We start from the raw sequence: 20,829 nt of genomic DNA, 5'->3' as shown, positions 1-20,829 counted from the left end.
ACCGTCTACTGTGGTGTTCAGTAAATCATTTGCTTGCCATTATACATCGTACATCAAGTCTTTGAGATCATGCTCTATATGCGTTTACTTATGTTAATCTCTACAACAGTCACATACCCAAGCCTGCGAGGCACCTGGACAAAACAGGACAGATGGTACATGAAAATAATGAATTCACCTCTCCATGCACTTTAGGCTGATGTGTTCACTCTGCTTTAATTGTATGTAGTGCACCTGGTGGACATTTGGAACGTCATAGAAGCATTGCGGGAAAATGCTCTGAACAACCTGGACCCAAACATAGAACTCAATGTGGCCCGCTTGGAGGCTGTGCTCTCCACCATATTTTACCAGCTCAACAAACGGATGCCAACCACTCACCAAATCCAGGTGGAGCAGTCCATCAGCCTCCTGCTTAACTTCCTGCTGGCAGCCTTTGATCCGTAAGCTTCCCCTGAATGTCTGTTACTCTCTGTATGTTCAGTCTCCCCTTCCTCTTGTCCTTTTTAGTCTTTATTCCAAATAATTTTCTAGGGGAACCAACTGCCTTTTTTTCCTTGATCAGATACTTATTCAACAATGTCTCTATGTGTTTAACATAAATTTTAAATGCTATCCAGAAGACTAGAGAGTAAAATAACACCATAGGAAATTGAGGACAACTGTATTTTATGTGCTGACCTTTATTTAACTCATCCCACGCTTCCTAGAAGTGAAGAACACTTGAAATTGTTATGTGATGGCATGCCTTTGGAGCAATTTAATGAAGCATGAAGTGGAAGGATGTTTTTAACTCTCTTCTTTGCAAATTGTCTAAGACAGTGTTTCTGAGGTGTCATAACAAGACCCTAGAGCAAACGGGAAGAAACTGAAAGGAGTTTCTTGACCAGCCTAGTGAAAGTAGCCATGACTTGCGTTGAATGGGCTGGTCAATAACGTACTATGTCAAACAATGTGATGCTGTCCACACACCGAAATTGGAAATCAGCCTCACTATCTTACAACTTTCCCTTGTAGAATCAGAGTTTCAGAGCCGGCTGAGATCTTAAAGACTGTTCTTCTAAATCTCTGATTTTACAGATGAAGGATCTGACGCACAAAGAGATTGTCACTGTCCAGTGTCTCTCAGTGTGTTAGTGGCAGAATGGTGACTTAGGTATTCAGCTTAGATTTCTTTCCCAAGGCATATGTGGCAGCCCTGCGAAATGTGAAAGCTCCCTGAATTACATTATCAGCCTAAATTTCAAAATGGCTTTTGCTGATAGCTCCTAGTCTGGATATAGTATCAACACCTCCACTTTCACTACTGGTATTGAATATTAAAAGGGAAAATTGCTAACTTGACCTTTCAGCAATCACATTTTAAGACTCTCAGAAGATTTTGCTTAGTCTCTTTGTCTGCCAATGCTTGGGAGTGGCTCAACCTGACACTGGAGATGTTCCAGCCAGGTGGATGTTATTATGCCACTTACTTACAAAAGTCACCAGCTGTCACTTTGCAACCTAGAGTGGTAACAGAATTGGTCATGCTCAGTTTGAGCAGTGTACATTATTGTCTCCATGATGCTTATATACTGAGAAATTCTCAAGCAGAAATAAACAATTTTAAAACAAGAAGTCCAGAGTGATAGAGCCTGCTTAGTCTGTACAGACTTCAGAACTGATGTACTGTTTTGGAGTAATCACTATAGTAACCGAGTGGCAGGCAGGTAGAGAAGGCTGTGGTTCCACATGACAGGTGGCAGAATGGAACCAGGCTGTAGAATTTCCATAACAGAATTTCCATCCTTTTCCCTTAACAAGAACATGACATCTTTCAGACTTGCTACTAAAATCTTCAGGGAACTTATTTGTTATAAATGTAACAGTGGAAAATGTAAAAAGAGAAATATAATTTCCTGCTAAATCTTGGAGTCTTGCTAGAGGATTCATAAGGAAGCAAAGCTAAAACATAATTTGGACCCACTCTAGACAGAAACAGGGCCAGATTAATGATAAGGAAGGGGGGGGGGGGAAAATATATGGAACTTAAACTGATAGAGTTAGATTTTTCACTTTTGTTTAGAAATATTGAGAAGATCATTTCAAAAAATAGAGCTGTAAATGTTCTCTAAATAGCTATGATAGTGTAGCTGAATCATTTCAAGACTGATGAATGGTGAGCTTAAGGACTACCCCAAGGTAAAGAGAAGTTCACACCGATGTTCAGAAGTGTTTGGTTAGTACTCTTCTTACAGAGAGGAAGGCCCCTGATGTATACTTTCAGTAATCTCATAGTGATTTATAAACACATCCACGTAGAGAAACTTCATTGTAGAGATTCATAGATCTCCATAGAGAGCCCAGTCTGCAGGTACTTCTGCCTTCTCTCCTTTGTCACGGAAAGTGAGGATCGGCAGTTCTACTGATGCTCAAATGTCCAACTGATGAGTTTGGAAATTTTAGACAATGTCAGATGTAAGCCATCAGGAAGTACCACTACCTGGAAATATAACTTAGAAGTGAATATAAGAAGAGAACTAAGAATAAAATGAATGTTCAATTCTATGTCTAATAATAGTAAACTCCTGTTTATTCAGATGAGATCCAGTATGGAAATCTGATGTCACTTCTTATCACTTGTGTTTTCAAGGGAGCCTTCTGTATCTTGTTAGACATGAATGAGCCTGATACTAATAGATCAAGATGTGTTGTTGCTATTATAGAATCACTAAAACATTTAGGAGATTTTTCCACATTTGCTGTATTTTAAATGGACATATTTAAAAAAAAAAGAAAAGAAAATATCCAAAATAAAAGTTAGAGATGCCTTCAGAACCTGGACTCTAAAGAGGTAATGCAGAAAAGAAGGAAAGACAGTATAGCAATTTAAACTCATGAAGAATAAGAACTTGCGTTTAAAGAAATGTGGTCATTATTTTGGTGGTGCCTTAAAATTCACCAGACCCAGCCAGTTGGACTCTGCCAAGAAAATAGTAACCTGAAATGAGGATCAAGGCCCACTTCACTTGGACGTACCCCCAGGAGCCAGACTCACCTTCCCACAACCATAGTTCCCCAAGAATAGCGCTCTCCTGTTCCTCCCCTCCCCCCAGACCCCCTGGATCTCGGTTCTCATAAAGGCATGCTTACTGCAGACCATAAGCTGCTGGTTTCAAGGTTTCTCTGTTCTTTGGCCAAGTCAGCCTCTTAGAAGATGCAATACATAGGTACATACGTAGCATGATTTGTAGATGTTAGCAGCTAGCATTTGCCCCCAGTGGCCTATGCCCAGGCTTGTTCTGTCCCTGGATAGGCATTCCCTTGAGTCTAGATTTTTGTTCTTCATGACTTTCCTTCTAAAAATGGCTATATCCCTGGGCGGGGTGACCCAGTGATCTATTACCAACCAACTTATAAGCAGACCCTTTCCATACCCAGAAGTGACCTTCTCTAGGGTCTCTAGGGAAATGGATGGGTGTACCAGAGAAGGGTGGGCAAGGAGATGTCAGAAGAAGCAGGGGCTGACGGGGAAGAAGAGTATTAGGAAACAGCCAGAGTCTTGAGCCCGTCTCTTCCTCTTGTCTCTTTCCTTCTGTGCATCCCGGGAACTGGCCTGCCGCCTTCCACCTGAGGCTCTCTCCTTCAGAATCCACTACAAATTGGCAGCAACTCTTCCTCTCACCTCTTGTCCATATCTGAGCAGGGGGGAAAATATATCTTTGAAGTGTTCCAAGGGCTTTTACTGTTATTATTTTTTAGGAAATTGCAAGTAGAAAAAAAAGACAACATGGCAGAAAGTTACAAGATGAAAATAATTCTTTTTAAATATCTTTATTGAGGTATAATTGTTATGTTGAAAGTAATTCTTAAAAGTCTATGATGTGTGGCCTTTTGGAGAGGTAAGGTCACAAAGTCTGGTGCACTGGAAGCCCTTCCCTTCTCCTGGCTGGGTGGGTCACCCTTCTCCAGGTCCTACTGCTCCTTGCACATGACTCTGCTACTCTCTTAGAGAGTCTGAGCCTGTCCTACTGCTTGTCTGACTGCCTCCTACAAGCTGCTTTAGTGTGGGACCATGTCTTATTCTTTGTGTGCACAGCACCTGAGACAACACTCATCACATAATGAATCAGTGAGTGAATGAATGAGTGAAAATCAAAGGTTGACTTTTCTTTGCTCTTGTCCCACTAATTTCATTCTTTTTCTGAGATTAAGTCATCTTTATTCTGCAATATATTATCAAGACTAGCGAGTCCAAGTTTGCCCTGCCGCCTAGATTCATACCCTCTAGTTTTACTTCTGCTCCACAGAGAAGAAAACCAGATGCTCATGGTCACTAGCGTGGTAATCCTATTTTCACAAAAGACTTCATATACTTCTCTTACTCTCTTCCTACTTCCCTGGAAAGCACTAACAACAGCTTTAGTCTGTTGACTTAATCTCATTTCAATTCAGTAGAATCTTCCTTCTTAGGACAGCTCCTCATAAAGTAGATTATGTGACGGTGGCCTTGTTTTTAGCAAATATTGTTTTCACATACATTCAGCCAGTCAAACCTCATAGTCGGACAATAATAAACATTACAAGAAATAGCAATTTTCCTATTTTCAGTGGTCAAACTATATTCTTAATGCCAATTCTCTAATGATAATATTATAATAATGGTAATTCTGGCTAAGGTGTACTGAGCATTTACCGTATGCCAACAATCTTACTGATTTGGCACTGCATCATTATAACTTTCCAGGCTGAGAAAGTGATGAAGCTGAGACGTAGAGAGGCTAAGTAATTCACAGCTCATATAGCTTCATACTAGATAAGGTGAGTGGAAAAAAAATCATTTTGTGTCAGGAGTCAGTTTAAGTTCAGTTCTATTCATACTTTCTGTTTCATTTTTTTAAATGAGAATTAATGTACATTTTCTCCCCCAGATTTACCCTGCTTATTACAGGAAATTATTATTATATTCACATTCCTAACCTTTCCAGTTTGTGGCATTTAGACATCATTGACAGAGTGTATGTGAAAGAAATATTTGATCTTAACAAGATTTACATTATAAATTTAGAGTCAGTTTTATGACAGCCATCCAGAACTCCAAATCCATCATATAATGCTCTTTCATAGAGCATACAAAATCCTGGTATTTTCCTCTCTGTTTGACACATCACACCTTGCTTGCCATTTGAACATCCATTCCCACTGCTGAGTCCCCCGACACTATGAAAGGGACCACAGCACTATTTCAGATGCGGGGATATGAAGTAATCCTGAAACTCTGCCAAAATCCTCTGCCTTTTGAGTTTTAAACTGATTCTGATGTTTAATGCAAAATGTAATACAAAGTACACAGCCATTTCTCTGTGCACCAACAAAATGTTTTGTTCCCCCCTTGAGACTGTGTGGATGTGTGAGAGCGAAGGGAAAAGAGAAAAGTCATACAAAACCAAATGTTCTTCTTTTTGCTTCTCATTGTCTATGTGGCTAAAACTAGATAGTTAACATAGTGTTTACTTGGCGTGGTGATTTTTTTCTTGGCACGTCTTAAATTCAAGATGTCCATAGAACATTATCCTCTAGTCACTAAAATTTTGTTCTGATAGAAGATAGTTTGTTCCAAGATTCCTACATGTTGCTAAGATGGAACCTCTTTCCGAAGTGTTTTCACAATTGTAGTGAATTGAACATCCCTAATGTCACTCATCTATCTGTCAGACCTATCCTTTGCATGGGTGGTAGATGGGATTTGTTGGGGTAAGGGAGACAAGTCAACAGTTTTGGCCCCTTCTGTTCTGGGGAAATTCCTGGCAAACTCACTTGGCCCTGTTCTATGAGGAATTCTTTTTTTTTTTCTTTTTTTTTGAGGAAGATTAGCCCGTAGCTAACATCTGCTGCTGATCCTCCTCTTTTTGCTGAGGAAGACTGGCCCTGAGCTCACATCCATGCCCATCTTCCTCTACTTTATATGTGGGACGCCTACCACAGCATGGCGTGCCAAACGGTGCCATGTCCACACCCGGGATCCGAACCGGCGAACCCTGGGGCGCTGAAGCAGAATATGTGCACTTAACCACTGCACCACCAGGCCAGCCCCAATGAGGGATTCTTATCGCAGATGTTTTGCTAACATTTTGGACAGCCCAAAGAGATGCCAGCACCAAATAAGGGGTTTCTCTCTGTTCACATGTTAACTCCACTGTCCCAAAAGCAAGAGTCATTATGTACATGATCAATTCTAAATTCAAGGTATCACATGACTGTACAATCTAATAGTAAGGGCCAAAGTCAATCTTTGTAATTTTACTCAAAAATTTAGCATTTCTCAATGTAAAACTTAAGTGATTAATCAGAAAGTTTCTTTTCACTTGTGCATTCATTAATTTAACTAATATATAGTAAGAGCTTACCAGGTGCTAATTGCTATGCTAGGCTGAGGATGAAAGATGAATAAGATGAGGTCCCTGCCCTTTGTAAAAATGCATTGCATTAAAATTAACTATTTTTGACTCTTTCTTCCCAATGGACTATGAGCAAATATCCCCAACCTCTGAGGCATTGCCAATAAATACCTATTGAGTGATCCACGTGAACAAAATAATTCCCTGCTAAAGGAACGGGTTATGATAGAGGCATGTGGTGGAAGCCAGAAGAGGAAGTAATTCTCTCAGTTAATTAAGCCACTAAAACGTGTGAGAAAGAGCAGTCTGAGCACTGTGCCTTTGCTTGTAAAAATGCTTACCAAATGTTTTTGTGAAATATGTTGGTAAAAGAAGAGCTTCTGGTTTTAGTACTCTCAAATAGAGAATAATTCGTTCAGTCTGTTCAAAAAAGAATCAGTCAGAATTCAAATCTCACTTTTGAGGACATGAAATTTATCATGGGATTCTGCAGCTTCAAACAGGAAACTCTGTTAGCAATTTGGGGAAAATGTACATTCTGTTCCGAGTTCAGCCTAGCACCCCAGACCTATCAATGTCTATTTGTTGCTTTTCTTTCTTGTCAAAAGCAGGTTTCTTCTCCCACACAACTTTTCCCTGAAAGTACTATCTTCTTAGTTAGAAGCAATCAGCTTGTCTCTTCGTAGAAAACTCAGCCCAACATAATACAGTTCCTCACTTTTTATGATGGAGTCAAACTTTGAAGTAATCAGTGTTTTTAAGACAGACACTACAAATCTCCATGTATATGTTAGCCAAAGGATGAGTGCTTCCCTGTTTCCATTTTCAATCGGTCACCCCTTAGGAAAATTTTCAGAGTGAGAAACCAAAGTATAAAGGGAAATAAAAGATTTAAAGAAACATTGATTTATGAAGCAATTTCAGTTTGTACCTTTGAAATTTGCTGGTTCTCTTAAATACCCTTTAGGTATTAATGAAATACCAATATAACAATTTAATTGGGTATTTTTTGACATCAAACCAGAACAAGAAAGTAAAATTTGCATAGGCAAAAGCTTCAGGATAATTGGCTTAAAAATGGAATATATTCCATTCTGCCAAAAAACAAATAGTGGGGAAAAAAAGAGTAAAACGAGTATTATGCAGGGGCCAGCCTGGTGACATAGTGATTAAGTTCACATGCTCTGCTTCAGCGACCTTGGGTTTGTGGGTTTGGATCCTGGGCACAGACCTACACACCACTCATCAAGCTATGCTGTGGCAGCATCCCACAAACAAAGTAGAGGAAGATTGGCACTGATGTTAGCTCAGGGCCAGTCTTCCTCAGCCAACAAAGAGAAGGATAGGCAGCAGATGTTAGCGCAGGGCTAATCTTCCTCAAAAAAAAACAAAAAAAGCCAGACAAGAGCTTAGTCTTTTTCTAGTGCTTTTCCTGGTGTTGCTCATTCCAATGCTGTCTGGCCTGCAGCATTAAAGTCAATCTACGTTTGTCATCCTCAGCACACTCTGGCAGATCCACTTCCTGAGCTGTGGCCGACAGCCAGCATTCCGTTTGTGTGGTTTTACTGCTTTACTCCTAGAGGCATTGCCTGTAGAGACTCACTTTGGAACAATATGCCGCTTTCCTGCTCATTTGCACAAGGCTCCTGGGAGCTTCCTGTCATCCATTCTCATGAGCTTGACTTTCCACTTTCTAGACACTTAAGGCATTTCACGGACTGCTCTTGAATCAAACTGCCCTGACTAGGGACGACTCCTCATGAACCCTTACACCTCTCCATGGGTGTACCAACTTCTCCCCGCTCCTTGCTTCCTTTGATAATGCCAGTTCTTTTTTCACAAAACAATAGAGCCCCAATCCCAAAGTGACTTTGTTTAAATAATGGCCTTTTGGTATGGAATCTGGTATGGCCTTAGAAAATGTTTCTCTTCTCCCACTTCTCTTCAGCCTGTTATATCTACTGAAAATGTTCTTTGAAAAGATCCATTTGCATTTAAGTGCTTGGATCCCCACTCTCCATTGTGGAGTCAGTCATCTCTACTTACACCTTAACCTCCTTCAAGGTTTCTCCAGTACTGGGGCTGAGCAAGAGCTAAACTCACCCAATGTTGGTGTACTTACACCATGAGCTACATTCCTGCATACCCCCTCGAATCCTTCTTCATGACAGGGGTCACATTTGCAATCTGGCACAGTAGCTTGCATAACAATGGATTCCAGTGGCCTAATTTCACCCTTGAGTTCCTGCAAAACTCTCATTGAGCTGCCCTCCAGTTGGTGATTTATCTAGATTTATTGTGTCAGTTTGGCAGAATAGCTCTGATACAACCGCTGTTGGAGTTAATAGCATTAATCTTGCATTTCCAGGAACAATACAGGACTGACCATCTCCCTGTGATCTTCTTCATTAAGAGCTAAGGTTTAAGAATTCGCCTGTGAGCATCATTGCGTCCTTTGGAGAACTCTCCGTTCCAGCGTCATCTGTGGTCTAGCCTCTTTCTTGAGTTAAACTGTTCTCTCTGATTCATTGAAAGAAACTTCTCTTGCCCTTGAAGTCTCACATATAATGCTCCTTAATTTCTTTGCATTTTGAAAACTGCCTTATCACTATGTTATTCCTATACTTCCATACTTCGTGGAGTTTCCTTTTCTCATTGTTTGAACCATGTTTCAGCTTAGGAAAAGAGCATAGTTATTTCCTAAAATAAAATTTTTGATACTTCCATTTATCCATGCAATTGGGAATGCAGGGGACATGGAATAAATTTAAATGAGGTGGCTTTTACAAAAATCATTGCATTTTTATTATAACTCCCTGCTCTGAAATTAGTAAACAACTTAATGAGTGGTAATTCAAAATTCTAGGGGCACCTATTATAATGATTAATAGTCCGTCATTAATATAAGAAATGTGTTGTTCACTAAGTCTGTGTGAGACAAAGTACAAGGCACTGGGATTTCAACAAATTCAGAAGACATGGTCTCTTCCCTCAAGGATCCCACCGTGTGGAATCGAGTCATATGCAGACGCATAAATAAATAAATCAAGGTCACTCAGTGTGCTAGATGCCAAATAAGAGGTAAAAGTGAAGGGAAAAGTGATTGCCTCCACATCCAGGGGGAACGCTGTTCTCAGAGCAGAGCGAATGATGACGTTGAGCTGAGTCTTGATGAATGGATGGGACAGTCCTGGGCAGACTGTGGTGGGAAGGGCAGGGGCATTAAACAGTGGGACTTTGGTGTGGAGTGCAACAGAAATGGTAGCAGATGAGACAGGAGAGGACAGACAAAGTTGAACTATATCCTGTAGGGAAACGGAGGCAAGAGGGTTCTAAATCATGAAATAATAGGGTAAATTTGTGATAGAAGTGTGCAAACCAAGAGATCATTTAAGAAGTTATTACGGTGTCAGAGCAAGAGCTGATGGAAGCAATGGCAGTCAGAAGGGAACGGGTTTAATATACAGTTAAGAGATATATTTGAGTCCTTCAGCATTTGTTCAGGGTGGTAGTTCATTGAGGAAGAGCAAAAAGTCAAGGGTGACCTCTGTGCCAGGCTTCATTTTGGGGTAACTAGGTGCATGGTGATTCTGACAACCAGAAGAGGGACTGTAGGAGGAAGAGCAGATGAGTTGTAGGGGGGTCTGAGTCTTACGGGAGGGCTTTGGAAAGATAGTGAGTTCTACTTTGAACATACTTGGTTTGACATGGGGTATCCAAGTGAAGATTTCCAATAAATAATGACATATGTCTGGCGCTCAGGCTTAGAAATATAAATGGGAGAGCCACTAGCATAGGGTTCAGTCAGTTTTGCATTCTGGCTAGCTGCTTTTCAGGTACTGTGCTAAGAATGACAGCAACAAAGAGGAGTAATAAATGATCTCTCTCTGGAGTCTAGTAAGGAACAAAGAAACATTTATTGTGTCTTATTCTTCTAATATGTCAGATGTATGAATCTTGCTCATATAAATGACTTATTCTATATACTAAACCCTTGTCAATACAGACTGTACTTACCTTTCAGCCACATTATTATTTTAAATACCTCTTTGATCATTCTTAAGAGTAGCAACTCTCAAAGAAATGAATTACTAATGTGGTACACTTTCTGATCCCAAGGATATAAGAAGAAACAGTTTATTCCAACTGGAAAATCATTTAGCTGAAATATTATATTTCTTACAGTATGCCCTTTATATCACATTTTGCGAAGGACAAGTTAGTTATACTTCCTGAATCAATGAAAACTTGGCAGCTCTGGTGTCATTTAGGTAGAAGGAGAACTATTCAAACAAAACTCCTACTCTGGCCCCTGAAATAGCAACCCCCTTTGAAAAGTAAATGTATCATATAAACACAGTTGGCTTGTGGGTAGGAAATGATGGTTGGAAGAAAGAGTTACCCATAGTTACCCTAACCAAATTCAGGAATTCTCTGACCAAAAAAAAAAAAAACAAAAAGGTAGACTTTTCTGAAGACTTGTTTAAATAAATTATAGAGACTGTGGAATCATCATGCATAAAATTATTTTGTGAAACTCACAGTGAAAAGCATGTTCTGTCATTTTAATCCATAGTTAAATATCCCTCTGGCTTCCACTCCATGCTTTGAGCAAATGGCATACACAAGAAATAACTTGAAGATTATGCTATCTCTTGAAAAAAGGAAACATTGACTAGAGAGATTTCCAGAAATGTGTGTCAAATTGTTTTCACAACCTTTTCTAAAATGGATGTGTTCACATAATGCATGCAGCTACAGTGTCCTATGATTTTGACAGAACAGGAAATGTCAAACCTCGCTATTGGAAGTTCTCCAAATGACATCTTTTTGTTTTTCTATTCTTATTAAACAGGGAAGGCCATGGTAAAATTTCAGTATTTGCTGTCAAAATGGCTTTAGCCACGTTGTGTGGAGGGAAGATCATGGACAAATTAAGATGTAAGTTATTCTTGGTGTCTCTCTCTTTGCTTGTCCCTCCTGTGTACCACATTTTCCTCTCTCCATGCCTGCCACGTCCCCTGCCCAGTTGTGACTTTCCTCATTTGATGAGAGTTTGAAATATAATCTTCATTGATCTTTGGATTTTGTCATAGAAATATTTTCATATTAGATAATGTTAATGAAATGCATATTTCCTTCTATTTATGCATTATTATTATTATTTATAACCTGTTGAGTATCACCAACTAGACTGCTTGTGGTATTAAGGCAAGATATACATTCTTTCAGGTTCGTTGGGCTGCACTGCCTCACAGGCGTAAGTCCATGGTCACAGGGACGTGAAGGCCATGTTGGGCAGCCTTCCTTTTTTAGGTAATCTAAAGCCAAATCTCCTAGAACCTTTCCTCATTCTTCTCAGCCAGTGCTGTGCAACTCCCTGGGAACCCCAAAGCTTCCGAGGTAGACATCACCAGGGTATAGGCATGGGAACTGCATAGAGACTATTGACTGAGAATTAACTGGATGCCAATAAACATATGATAGCTAAGGTGCATTGAGAAATTATGGGCCTTTTATGTACATCTTGTCACCAAATGGGGCAGAGTTTTTTAACCAACGAAACAGCAAAGATGTGTTTGTTTTAGATAAAGAAGCTGAGACTCAGAAAGTCAGAGTAAAGTAAATCACATAGCTAAGATGGTACCAGGATCTGAACTCTGACTTTTTCCCCCTACACCCATGGGTCTCAAATTTTAGGATGTATAGAATCACGTGAATGGCTTTTTAAAACACAGATTTCTGCGTCCCATTCCCAGAATTTCTGATTCAGAAGGCCTAGGGTGGGGGTATGGGCAAGAATTTTTATTTCTAACTATTTTAAAATGATGTATATGCTACTGTTTAAAAGAAAAGCTTCCATTTAACCTTCTCCCTTACCCTAACTACAGGAGTTTTGGTTATAATACTGTGTTAGGAAGAGCACTGTCATGGGATTGGGAGTCCCACATGTAAGCCCAGATATGTGACTAATTTGCTGAGTTATCCTGTGGAAGTCACTTCACTTCTTAGTCCTCAGCTCCCTTCTCCATCCTAACTTTGGAGATTTTGTTAGATACCGCTAGGGTCCCTCCTAGCTACACCATCTGTGACTCACAGCCTCCAAGCTCTTTTCTCCCCTGCTGCCTGTCAGCTTCTGGGCATGATCTCTTGCTTCTTGCTGCACCAAAAGGGGAAGAGTGAAGCAAGATGCAGAAAAAAACTTTGTTCCTTTGTAATTACCCCAGACGTGCTCCAAGGTAGAGTGACATCATTGGACCAGCAGAAAAGTGGGAGATACACAGAAGCCCCACGTAACCACACATCCTCCCTCACTTCCAGGAACTTCCATTCATGGAATAACCAAATGCAGTCAAGATTCAGAGAAACCCATGCAGACCTTATGAGGATCAGTTTAGTTTTTCTTTAGTTAACCTGAAAGATGTAGAAAAATTACAACTATCTACTTCAAGGCTTGATTGACAATAATAGCTGAATTAGAAGGTGGAGGAACAACTGTCCCTTTTTAAAAAAATAGCTTCAGAGTAATCCAGGAGGCATTTCCTTCTGGGTTAGGCTGGAAAGAGAAAGTCTAGTAAAATGGACCACAGCAGAGGAAGAAACTCCTGAGGGAGGGCCTTGCCTGCTGACCCCAGGTCACCGTTGGCCACTTACACTGAGGACATTAGATAAATGTTTAAAAAAATAGTCCTAGAAAACATTTCCAAATGCTTATTCAATGTTCTCTTAATAAGAACTTGGGTAAAGGGGTGCCATAGTAAAATAGGTTTGAGGAAAACTGAGAAAAACCGTTTTCTGCACTTCAGGACTCCACGGAGCCTTGTGTGAACCAGGTTAATCCTGTGCCGTAAAGGACCCAGGGGTTGTCCATCTTTCCACTCAGCTTTCCTCAGTGTCGGATTTTATCCTTCTCCTGGAGGAAAAGAGGGCTATGGCAGTTTCAGGAGTCACATCCACTCCGGAGGCCCCCAGCCCTTAGTCTCATTGCCCAGGTTGGCATCACAGACCAATTGTGACACCAATGACTGCTAACAGGAAAGGAACGACCATGATGGTCACGGAGTAGCCCACTCTCACCTCCAGGGCTGGGAAGAGCCACTGCTTTCCCTTAGCTCAGGAAGAAATTTGGAGCCAATAAAGATGAAGGGAATGGTCATTAGGCAAACAACGAGCAATGTCTGCACAGTTACAGAGCTCAAGATATAACTAAGGGTTTGAGCGGATCTTTAGCAGTTATCAAAATCTTTGCAGTTCTCTTGCAAGTCCAGGAATTCAAAGCAAACAGTGTAAGTGCTACAGGGCTTTCTCCTCACGCCATCCCATCACCCAGTGAAAGACCCACAATCAGTGAGCAAAGCACGCATGCTAGCTAGTGGTCAGGGTAAATCTTCTTGAGTCCAGTGAAAGAAGCGCCAAACGCATGAGTCCCATTGGAGGTGAACTAAGCTCTCCATTCTGCAGGAATAGGCATCCCAGTGCCACAAATCCTGTGGAAAAACAGACAGTGTGAGCACAATATATCACATTGCCCTCCCCCAGCACAGTGGATGGCAATCACAGCCTTGTGTGTCCCCAGGTCTCTGACTGAGGACTCACTCTTGGTAGATTAATCCCAGGAAGATGGTTGTGGTGGTTTCCAGGTAACGTGGCTGAAAGAATTCAACCAAAAACAATTTAGTTAAAAGCAGTTTGGTTGGAAGAACCTCTCCAAAATGTTAATTAGTGAGAAATGAATATTTTTAGTCACCAGTAATTCTAGTTAAAGTGATAACTATTGACTGAATGAGCAAATCTGCCCACAGACAGCAGTGGCTGACTCTCAGTGAGCGGGAGGGTGGGTGTTTTTTCTAGTCTTCTTTTGCTGGCTTGCATTTAATGATAAAACAGGCAAAGTAATGATTTTCTGCATTGCTTTGTAATAAGAAAAAGTAAAATGAAAGGATATGGAATTTCTCAGGATTTGAGGGGTTTGTTTTGCCTTCTTTAAATTCCCATTCACTTTAAGCCCTTATGCCAGCTGTGCTTGGTTGGCAGTCTTTCTGTTTTTGTGCATAGGGATGAAATGATATTTCATTTGTTCCAACTAGCTGCTTAATGTTGGAAAGTGCAGGGCAAGAGGAATTGGCTGAAAATAAATTAGAAATTTTAAAAAGCGAAAAAGTAGAAAATAGGGGCCAGCCCTGTGTCCTAGTGGTTAAGCTCAGTGCGCTTTGCTTTGGCGGCCCGGATTCAGTTCCCAGCCATGGACCTGCACCACTCGTTGACGGCCATGCCATGGCAGCATCCCACATACAAAACAGAGGAAGATTGGCACAGATGTTAGCTCAGGGCAAGTCTTCCACAAGCAAAAAGAAGATTAGCAACAGATGTTAGCTCAGGGACAATCTTCCTCAGCAAAAAAAAAAAGAAAAAGAAAAAAAAAGAAAGCAGAAAATTTAAAGCTGAGTTTTTAAAACTGCTTTAAAATACATTAAAAGGGACAACAACGCCATGTTGTGCCACAATTTCCAGTACTCAGAGCCTCCAGGAGCCAATATGCAGGATGTTCATCCTGTACCTCCAGGCAGCCTAGAACATGAGGGCGCCCCCTGCAGTCATAGGAGCAGACAATGGAAACGGAAACGGAAATGGACCTAATATACTGTTTCTGTCAAATTGTTCTTGGTCCAGATATAGCCTCTTGTTTTAATGAGTCGGGACACTTGTTTATACTTCTGCCTCGGGGCTTCTGGTGAGTCCTAAGGATCTTAAGGAATTCTGAATCCAGTGCCATAAGCCTGGAATGTCGGGTTCTGTTCTAAAGCTTCTGGGCAGGGCTTGTTTTGTTTTGTTTAAAAGACTAGCATTATGGCAAACACCACGTGTTGCTTGAGTTTCTACCACTGAACTAATTGCTCTGCCTCCGTGCCTACTCCCTGGGTAATATTTCTAACTCACTGGCCTGCCTTGAATTCTTCAATATCTCCCCAATATCTTCTGGACACAATCTAAACTCCTTAGTAGAGCTATTGACGTTCTTCATATCTCCACCTCACCTCCCACCGTGCCCTTATGTGCACCCAAGGCCCCTGCACAGTGAACATGAAGATCCTTGAGTACACCATTCTTTTTTTTTTTTTTAAGGTTCTTTGTTTTTTTTTTTTTGAGGAAGATTAGCCCTGAGCTCACATCTGCTGCCAATCCTCCTCTTTTTGCTAAGGAAGACTGGCCCTGAGCTAACATCCATGCCCATCTTCCTCCACTTTATATGTGGGACACCTGTCACAGCATGGCATGCCAAGCGGTGCCATGTCTGCACCCGGGATCCGAACTGGCAAACCCCAGGCCACCGAAGGGGAACGTGTGACCTTAACTCCTGCGCTACTGGGCTGGCCCCTTGAGTACACCATTCTTGAGCGTGTCTGTGCATGTCCTGATCCGATTTCCTAAACCTGACTATCCCCTAATTGTCCTTTGTGTCCTAAATGTCCACATGGCTTGGAAGTCATCTCTGTAAGGAAATCTTCCTTGACTCCCTCCTCCCTCTAGGAACCCGCTCTCTGAGCTCTTGCTGCATCCTGCACTCGCTACTGTTCCCATATTCACACCACATGTTATGATGTATGATGTCACATGATGCATGATGTAAGCATGTCTCTATCCTCCTCCCAGAGGGCAAGAACTATGTCCTGATTTTTCTGTATATTCTTTGCTCAGTACAATTTCACACATTTAGTATGTGCCAAGTTCATTTTAGTTTAATGAATCAATGAATGTAAATTCTTCTAAAGAATCTATCATTGTATGGTGCTATAGGAAATACAAATGCGGTTTAGAATATGATTTGGAACCTTACAGAACAATCCCTTTGAGGAGACAAAGCCTAAACATATGAAGTAAATGACGGAAATTCTGTGAAATGAAATTAACAATAAAAATAGCTAACATTCGTGTACCATCTACTGGGTGCCAAGCATACATCTGTGTGCTTTTCATCTCTTAACGAATTTAATTCTTGAAATAGCCCTCTATTTCATATAAATATACATATAGTATATATTGTAAGCGTATACATATGTGTATATAACAGAGAGCCTAGAACTAAGGTACAAATACGTGTTTTGATTGCTTCCTCAAAGTCCCCTCATTTCTTTTTAAAAACCCTTAACAGCCACTTTACTTTAGTTCCAATAACTTAGCCCTAGTTTGGCTATTACTTAGCAGAATTTCATCAGCACAAATGAGTTTAATGTTAGCTTCAAGGGGCTGAGCCTGTGGCCTGGTGGTTAAGTTCAGCATGGTGAAGTTCAGTGTGCTCCTCAGACCTACACCACTCGATAGTGGCCATGCTGTGGCTGTGACCCACATACAAATTAGAGGGAGACTGACACAGGTGTTAGTTCAGGGTGAATCTTCCTCAAGCAAAATGAGGAAAATTGGCAACAGATGTTAGCTCAGGGCCTATCGTCCTCAGTAAAAAAAAAAGAAAAATTAGCTTCAAGTTTGTGCAAGGTCGCTGCTGGTACTCCTTCTGCTTTTGCTTTAGAGATGTGGTCTAAATTATTTCGGGGGGAAATTTGAGAAGGCTAAGCTACTTTTCAAAGTGTGCCCTGGCCTAGAAAATCCAAGCCTAGAAGATCATCAGAATGATCCACATGTGATTAATCAACCTGTCTAAAAACAAACAAGATGGCAGCTCTAAGAAGGAAGTCTATTTACTTTTCCTAGGTTTCTTTTTCATTCTTTTAATCAAAATTCTTGAGTTTCATATTTGAAATAACATAAGAGTTTTTTTGCTGTTGGTAACTTTTTTTTGACTAGTTATAATAAAACATGAGAGATAAAATCACTAAGTAAACAACATTGTGAAAGTGAATGAGAACAACATTAATTTTTCTTGCTCAGGTAGAATTTCAGTAACCTCATAATTGATAAACTATTTGAAACACAGTAGAAAGCCTTTATAACTGGAGTATTTAAAGAAAATGAAAGTCAATTCACATGCTCAAAACATAATCCAATAAAAGCCTGGAACGTGCTTAATGTCTGACTGTGGTGTTAAAACGATGTTTCCAGATTACCCTCTAACCTTGAAAAGCTAAGCCCAGAATGGACAGAGGTACCACGTTGAATTCACAACAGTTTAGCCCAGCAGCTGCTGGGCTACTCACAATCCAGCACGGTGACAAACTATTTAATAGCAAACCCTTTCATTCTAATAGTGATTTCCACAGGGGAATTATGAAGTACCTTGGGAAATTATGCCATTAATATTCATTAAGTGCACACAGTGGGAGAAACTGAAGAACAGAGGTTCAATGAAGCCACAGTCTCTGCTGAGAATAATCTGGAACCCTGACTTTACCTCACTGATCACCCCCAAGGCCAGGCTTCCTCTTGACTACATGAGTCGAAAGACCCTTTCCCGTAAACCAAGTGCCTTCCACCCAGAACACTATGATTTATAGAAAGTTTCCTGCTTCTGTGGGAAGTTAATCAAGAGCTTTCATTGCAACCTTATCCCCATTCTCTTTCATTTTTCAATATCTTAAACCCAAACCCAAAAGTTTTAGTGATAATATAGATGGGTAAATAGCTAGCTGGAGAGATACACACACCCCAGCATTGTAGTAAAATTCTCAATGTGCGTTTCAAATGAGGTCAGCCTGTTTCTCACATATATAAAAATTACCGCCATTGAATTATATGAGTTCGTAAATTGACTTCAAAATAAAAATGTGATGTTCTCTTTCTTATCAAACTATGCCAAATTTATCCAAATTACTAGTTAATGCTATGTGCCAGAATCACATACAAAAAGACACCAGAGAAAACAGCATACCAGGAATATTTCAGCATAAAAATTAGCTTTTATATTATTCTTTCATAAAAAAAATTATTCTGCTACATTTTTTGTTATTTGCAACAGATGTGTTGAACTAAAACGGTGAGGAGTGTTTACTTGATGAATGCGTATCTTTCCTTTTCCTTCCATCAGATATTTTCTCAATGATTTCTGACTCCAGCGGGGTGATGGTTTATGGACGATACGATCAATTCCTGCGGGAAGTTCTCAAACTACCCACGGCTGTTTTTGAAGGTCCTTCATTTGGTTACACAGAACAGTCAGCTAGATCTTGTTTCTCTCAACAGGTAGGAAAAAATGTGTTTAAGGAGGTTTCTCTCAAACAATGGTTGCTGTCCTTCTGTATGTCACCGCAAGTCACCACTTAGACAAATTCTTCTTCATGATAACCTGTAGGGTCTCTTCCAGCCTCTGACAATGACCCCTGAGCCAGTAACTAAACTCAACACCCCTGGATAATAGTAATGACCATGAACCAGGCGCCATGCTAAATTCTTTACTTGAATTATCTAATTTAACCCTTACAACATCCCTATACCCTTAGTACCATTATTATTATTATCATTATCACTGCACTATCAAAAGGGCTGAATTATCACTCAGCCTCACATGAAACACAAGTCTGATGAGCACAAATCTTTCCAAGTGTTTAGCAAAGGAGACAGGAAAGGAATCATAGCACGTGCCACATGCAGTCTGAAAGACCCAAGGTATGACAGACACGGCTACCTGAATCTTCCATGACGTGATGCATTCAGGGTTCAGAGTGATATGTTTTAATTGGGGCTAATAAAATTTAGCACAGGGAAGCTGCTTATTTTGGAGGTCTCTCCATGTTTATGTCTCTCCAGCCATGCAGAAAGTCTGCATGTCCAGCCCCATTCTTCAGCACAGCGCAGTGGTAGATTACAAATCCATAAGTTGAAGGATGGTTTACAATTTTTCAAAAATCCAAACTAACCAAGTATGTCCTCTAAAATTAGCTTAAATAAGAAATCAGTGTATAGCAGCCACTGAAAAGCTACATTTACTGTCCAGCTAGTAAACTTCATCAGTCTGTTTACTTGGTGATCTAGGAAGCCAAAAGACATCCCTGAGGGTCGTGGATTTTTAGAGAATCATGAGCGTATCCATAGAATCAATGAGAGAAGGGGTGGTTTGATCCACTGAGTGCTAACTCTGCTCCCACGTTGTCTCACCCAGGAAGCTTTTCTGACTCTTCCCACTTCCTCACCCCCAGGCTGGTGTAGGTACCTCATCTCTGCCCCCGACTAAGCGTGCTCCTCTATATTTCCCTTTCAGGCTGGTGACGTCAGAACGCATTCATTCACCTAAGCCTCCTTCTGTACAACTGTTTCAGCCAGAACTTCACATCAATCAAATTCTGTTGATGTCACCTTCTAAAAGCTTGTCAGATCTCTTTCGTCCTCCTCATCTGTTGTTTGGCCTATTGTATTAACCTCCAACCTGCTTTCCCTGCCTCAGGATTTGTTTGTTTGTTTTTATATTTGTTTATTTCTTCTATAGTCCATTGCATTCCACACTGTTTCAGAACCTCACTATAAGAAGGCATTTTAGGAAGTCCTCAAAATGCATATAGTACAACAGGACGAAAATGCACAGCGAGAAAACCAGGAGGCTTCCTGCCTTCTAATCTATCCACTACAGTGCCCCACATGACCAGGCCACCCTCCTGCTTAGCGGCCTACGTCGTCTACAGGATAAAGCTCCCTGTCTTGAGATGGCATTCCAGACCCTGGGAGCCCTTCTCTCCTTCTCTAGCTCATCTCTCCACCCCCAGATGGAGTCCTCTATCTCCTGTCGCTCTCAAGCCACGCTGTTTCTTTTTTCTTTTTTATTGAGGTATCATTGGTTTATAACATTATATAAATTTCAGGTGTACATCATTATATTTTGACTTCTGTATAGACTACATCGTGTGCACCACCAAGAGTCTAGTAGCCGTCCATCACCATACAAATGTGTCCCTCTACCCCTTTAACCCTCCCCCACCCCCTTCTCCTCTGATAACCACCAGTCTGTTCTCTGTATCTGTTTGCTGCTTGTTGTTGCTGTTTTATCTTCCACATATGACTGAAATCATGCAGTATTTGTCTTTCTCCATCTGACCTATTTGCTTAGCATAATGCCCTCAAGGTCCATCCATGTTGCCACAAATGGCAGGATTTCATCTTTTTTATGGCTGAGTATATTCCATTGTATATATACACCACATCTTCTTTCTCCATTCATCTGTTGATGGGCACTTAGGTTGTTTCCTGAATCTGTGCTTTTGCACATGCTCTCTCTGCCTCCACTGTCCTCTCCATTTCTTGCCACCAATTCCTTTTCTTGCCCAAATGTCACTTTCCCCAATGAGCCTTTCACAAAAGACTTTGAGCCTCCTATCTTAACCGAATTTGTATCTTAAAAATGTTGCATCCCATGGGGCCGGTCCCCTGGCCTAGGGGTTAAGTTCGCACACTCTGCTTTGGCAGCCTGGGTTTGGTTCCTGAACGCACACCTGCACATCGGTGGCCATGCTGTGGTGGTGACCCACATACAAAATAGAGGAAGATTGGCACAGATGTTAGCTCAGGGCAAATC

At 40.8% G+C, this 20,829-nt stretch overlaps 1 protein-coding gene across 1 annotated transcript in view; it reads left to right on the top strand.

Moving 5' to 3' along the window:
- DTNA (dystrobrevin alpha) overlaps positions 1 to 20,829 on the top strand; it is a 164,052-nt gene that overhangs the window by 75,603 nt on the left and 67,620 nt on the right. Inside the window, exons 4-6 of the mRNA XM_046671167.1 lie at positions 230 to 443; positions 11,233 to 11,318; positions 18,355 to 18,509. Of these exons, the coding sequence (XP_046527123.1) occupies positions 230 to 443; positions 11,233 to 11,318; positions 18,355 to 18,509 (455 nt within the window). The remainder of the gene's footprint in view (positions 1 to 229; positions 444 to 11,232; positions 11,319 to 18,354; positions 18,510 to 20,829) is intronic.

Source organism: Equus quagga, chromosome 9 (genome assembly GCF_021613505.1).
Source record: "Equus quagga isolate Etosha38 chromosome 9, UCLA_HA_Equagga_1.0, whole genome shotgun sequence".
NCBI classification, from domain to species: Eukaryota; Metazoa; Chordata; class Mammalia; order Perissodactyla; family Equidae; genus Equus; species Equus quagga.
This window is presented reverse-complemented; position numbering and strand designations above follow the sequence as displayed.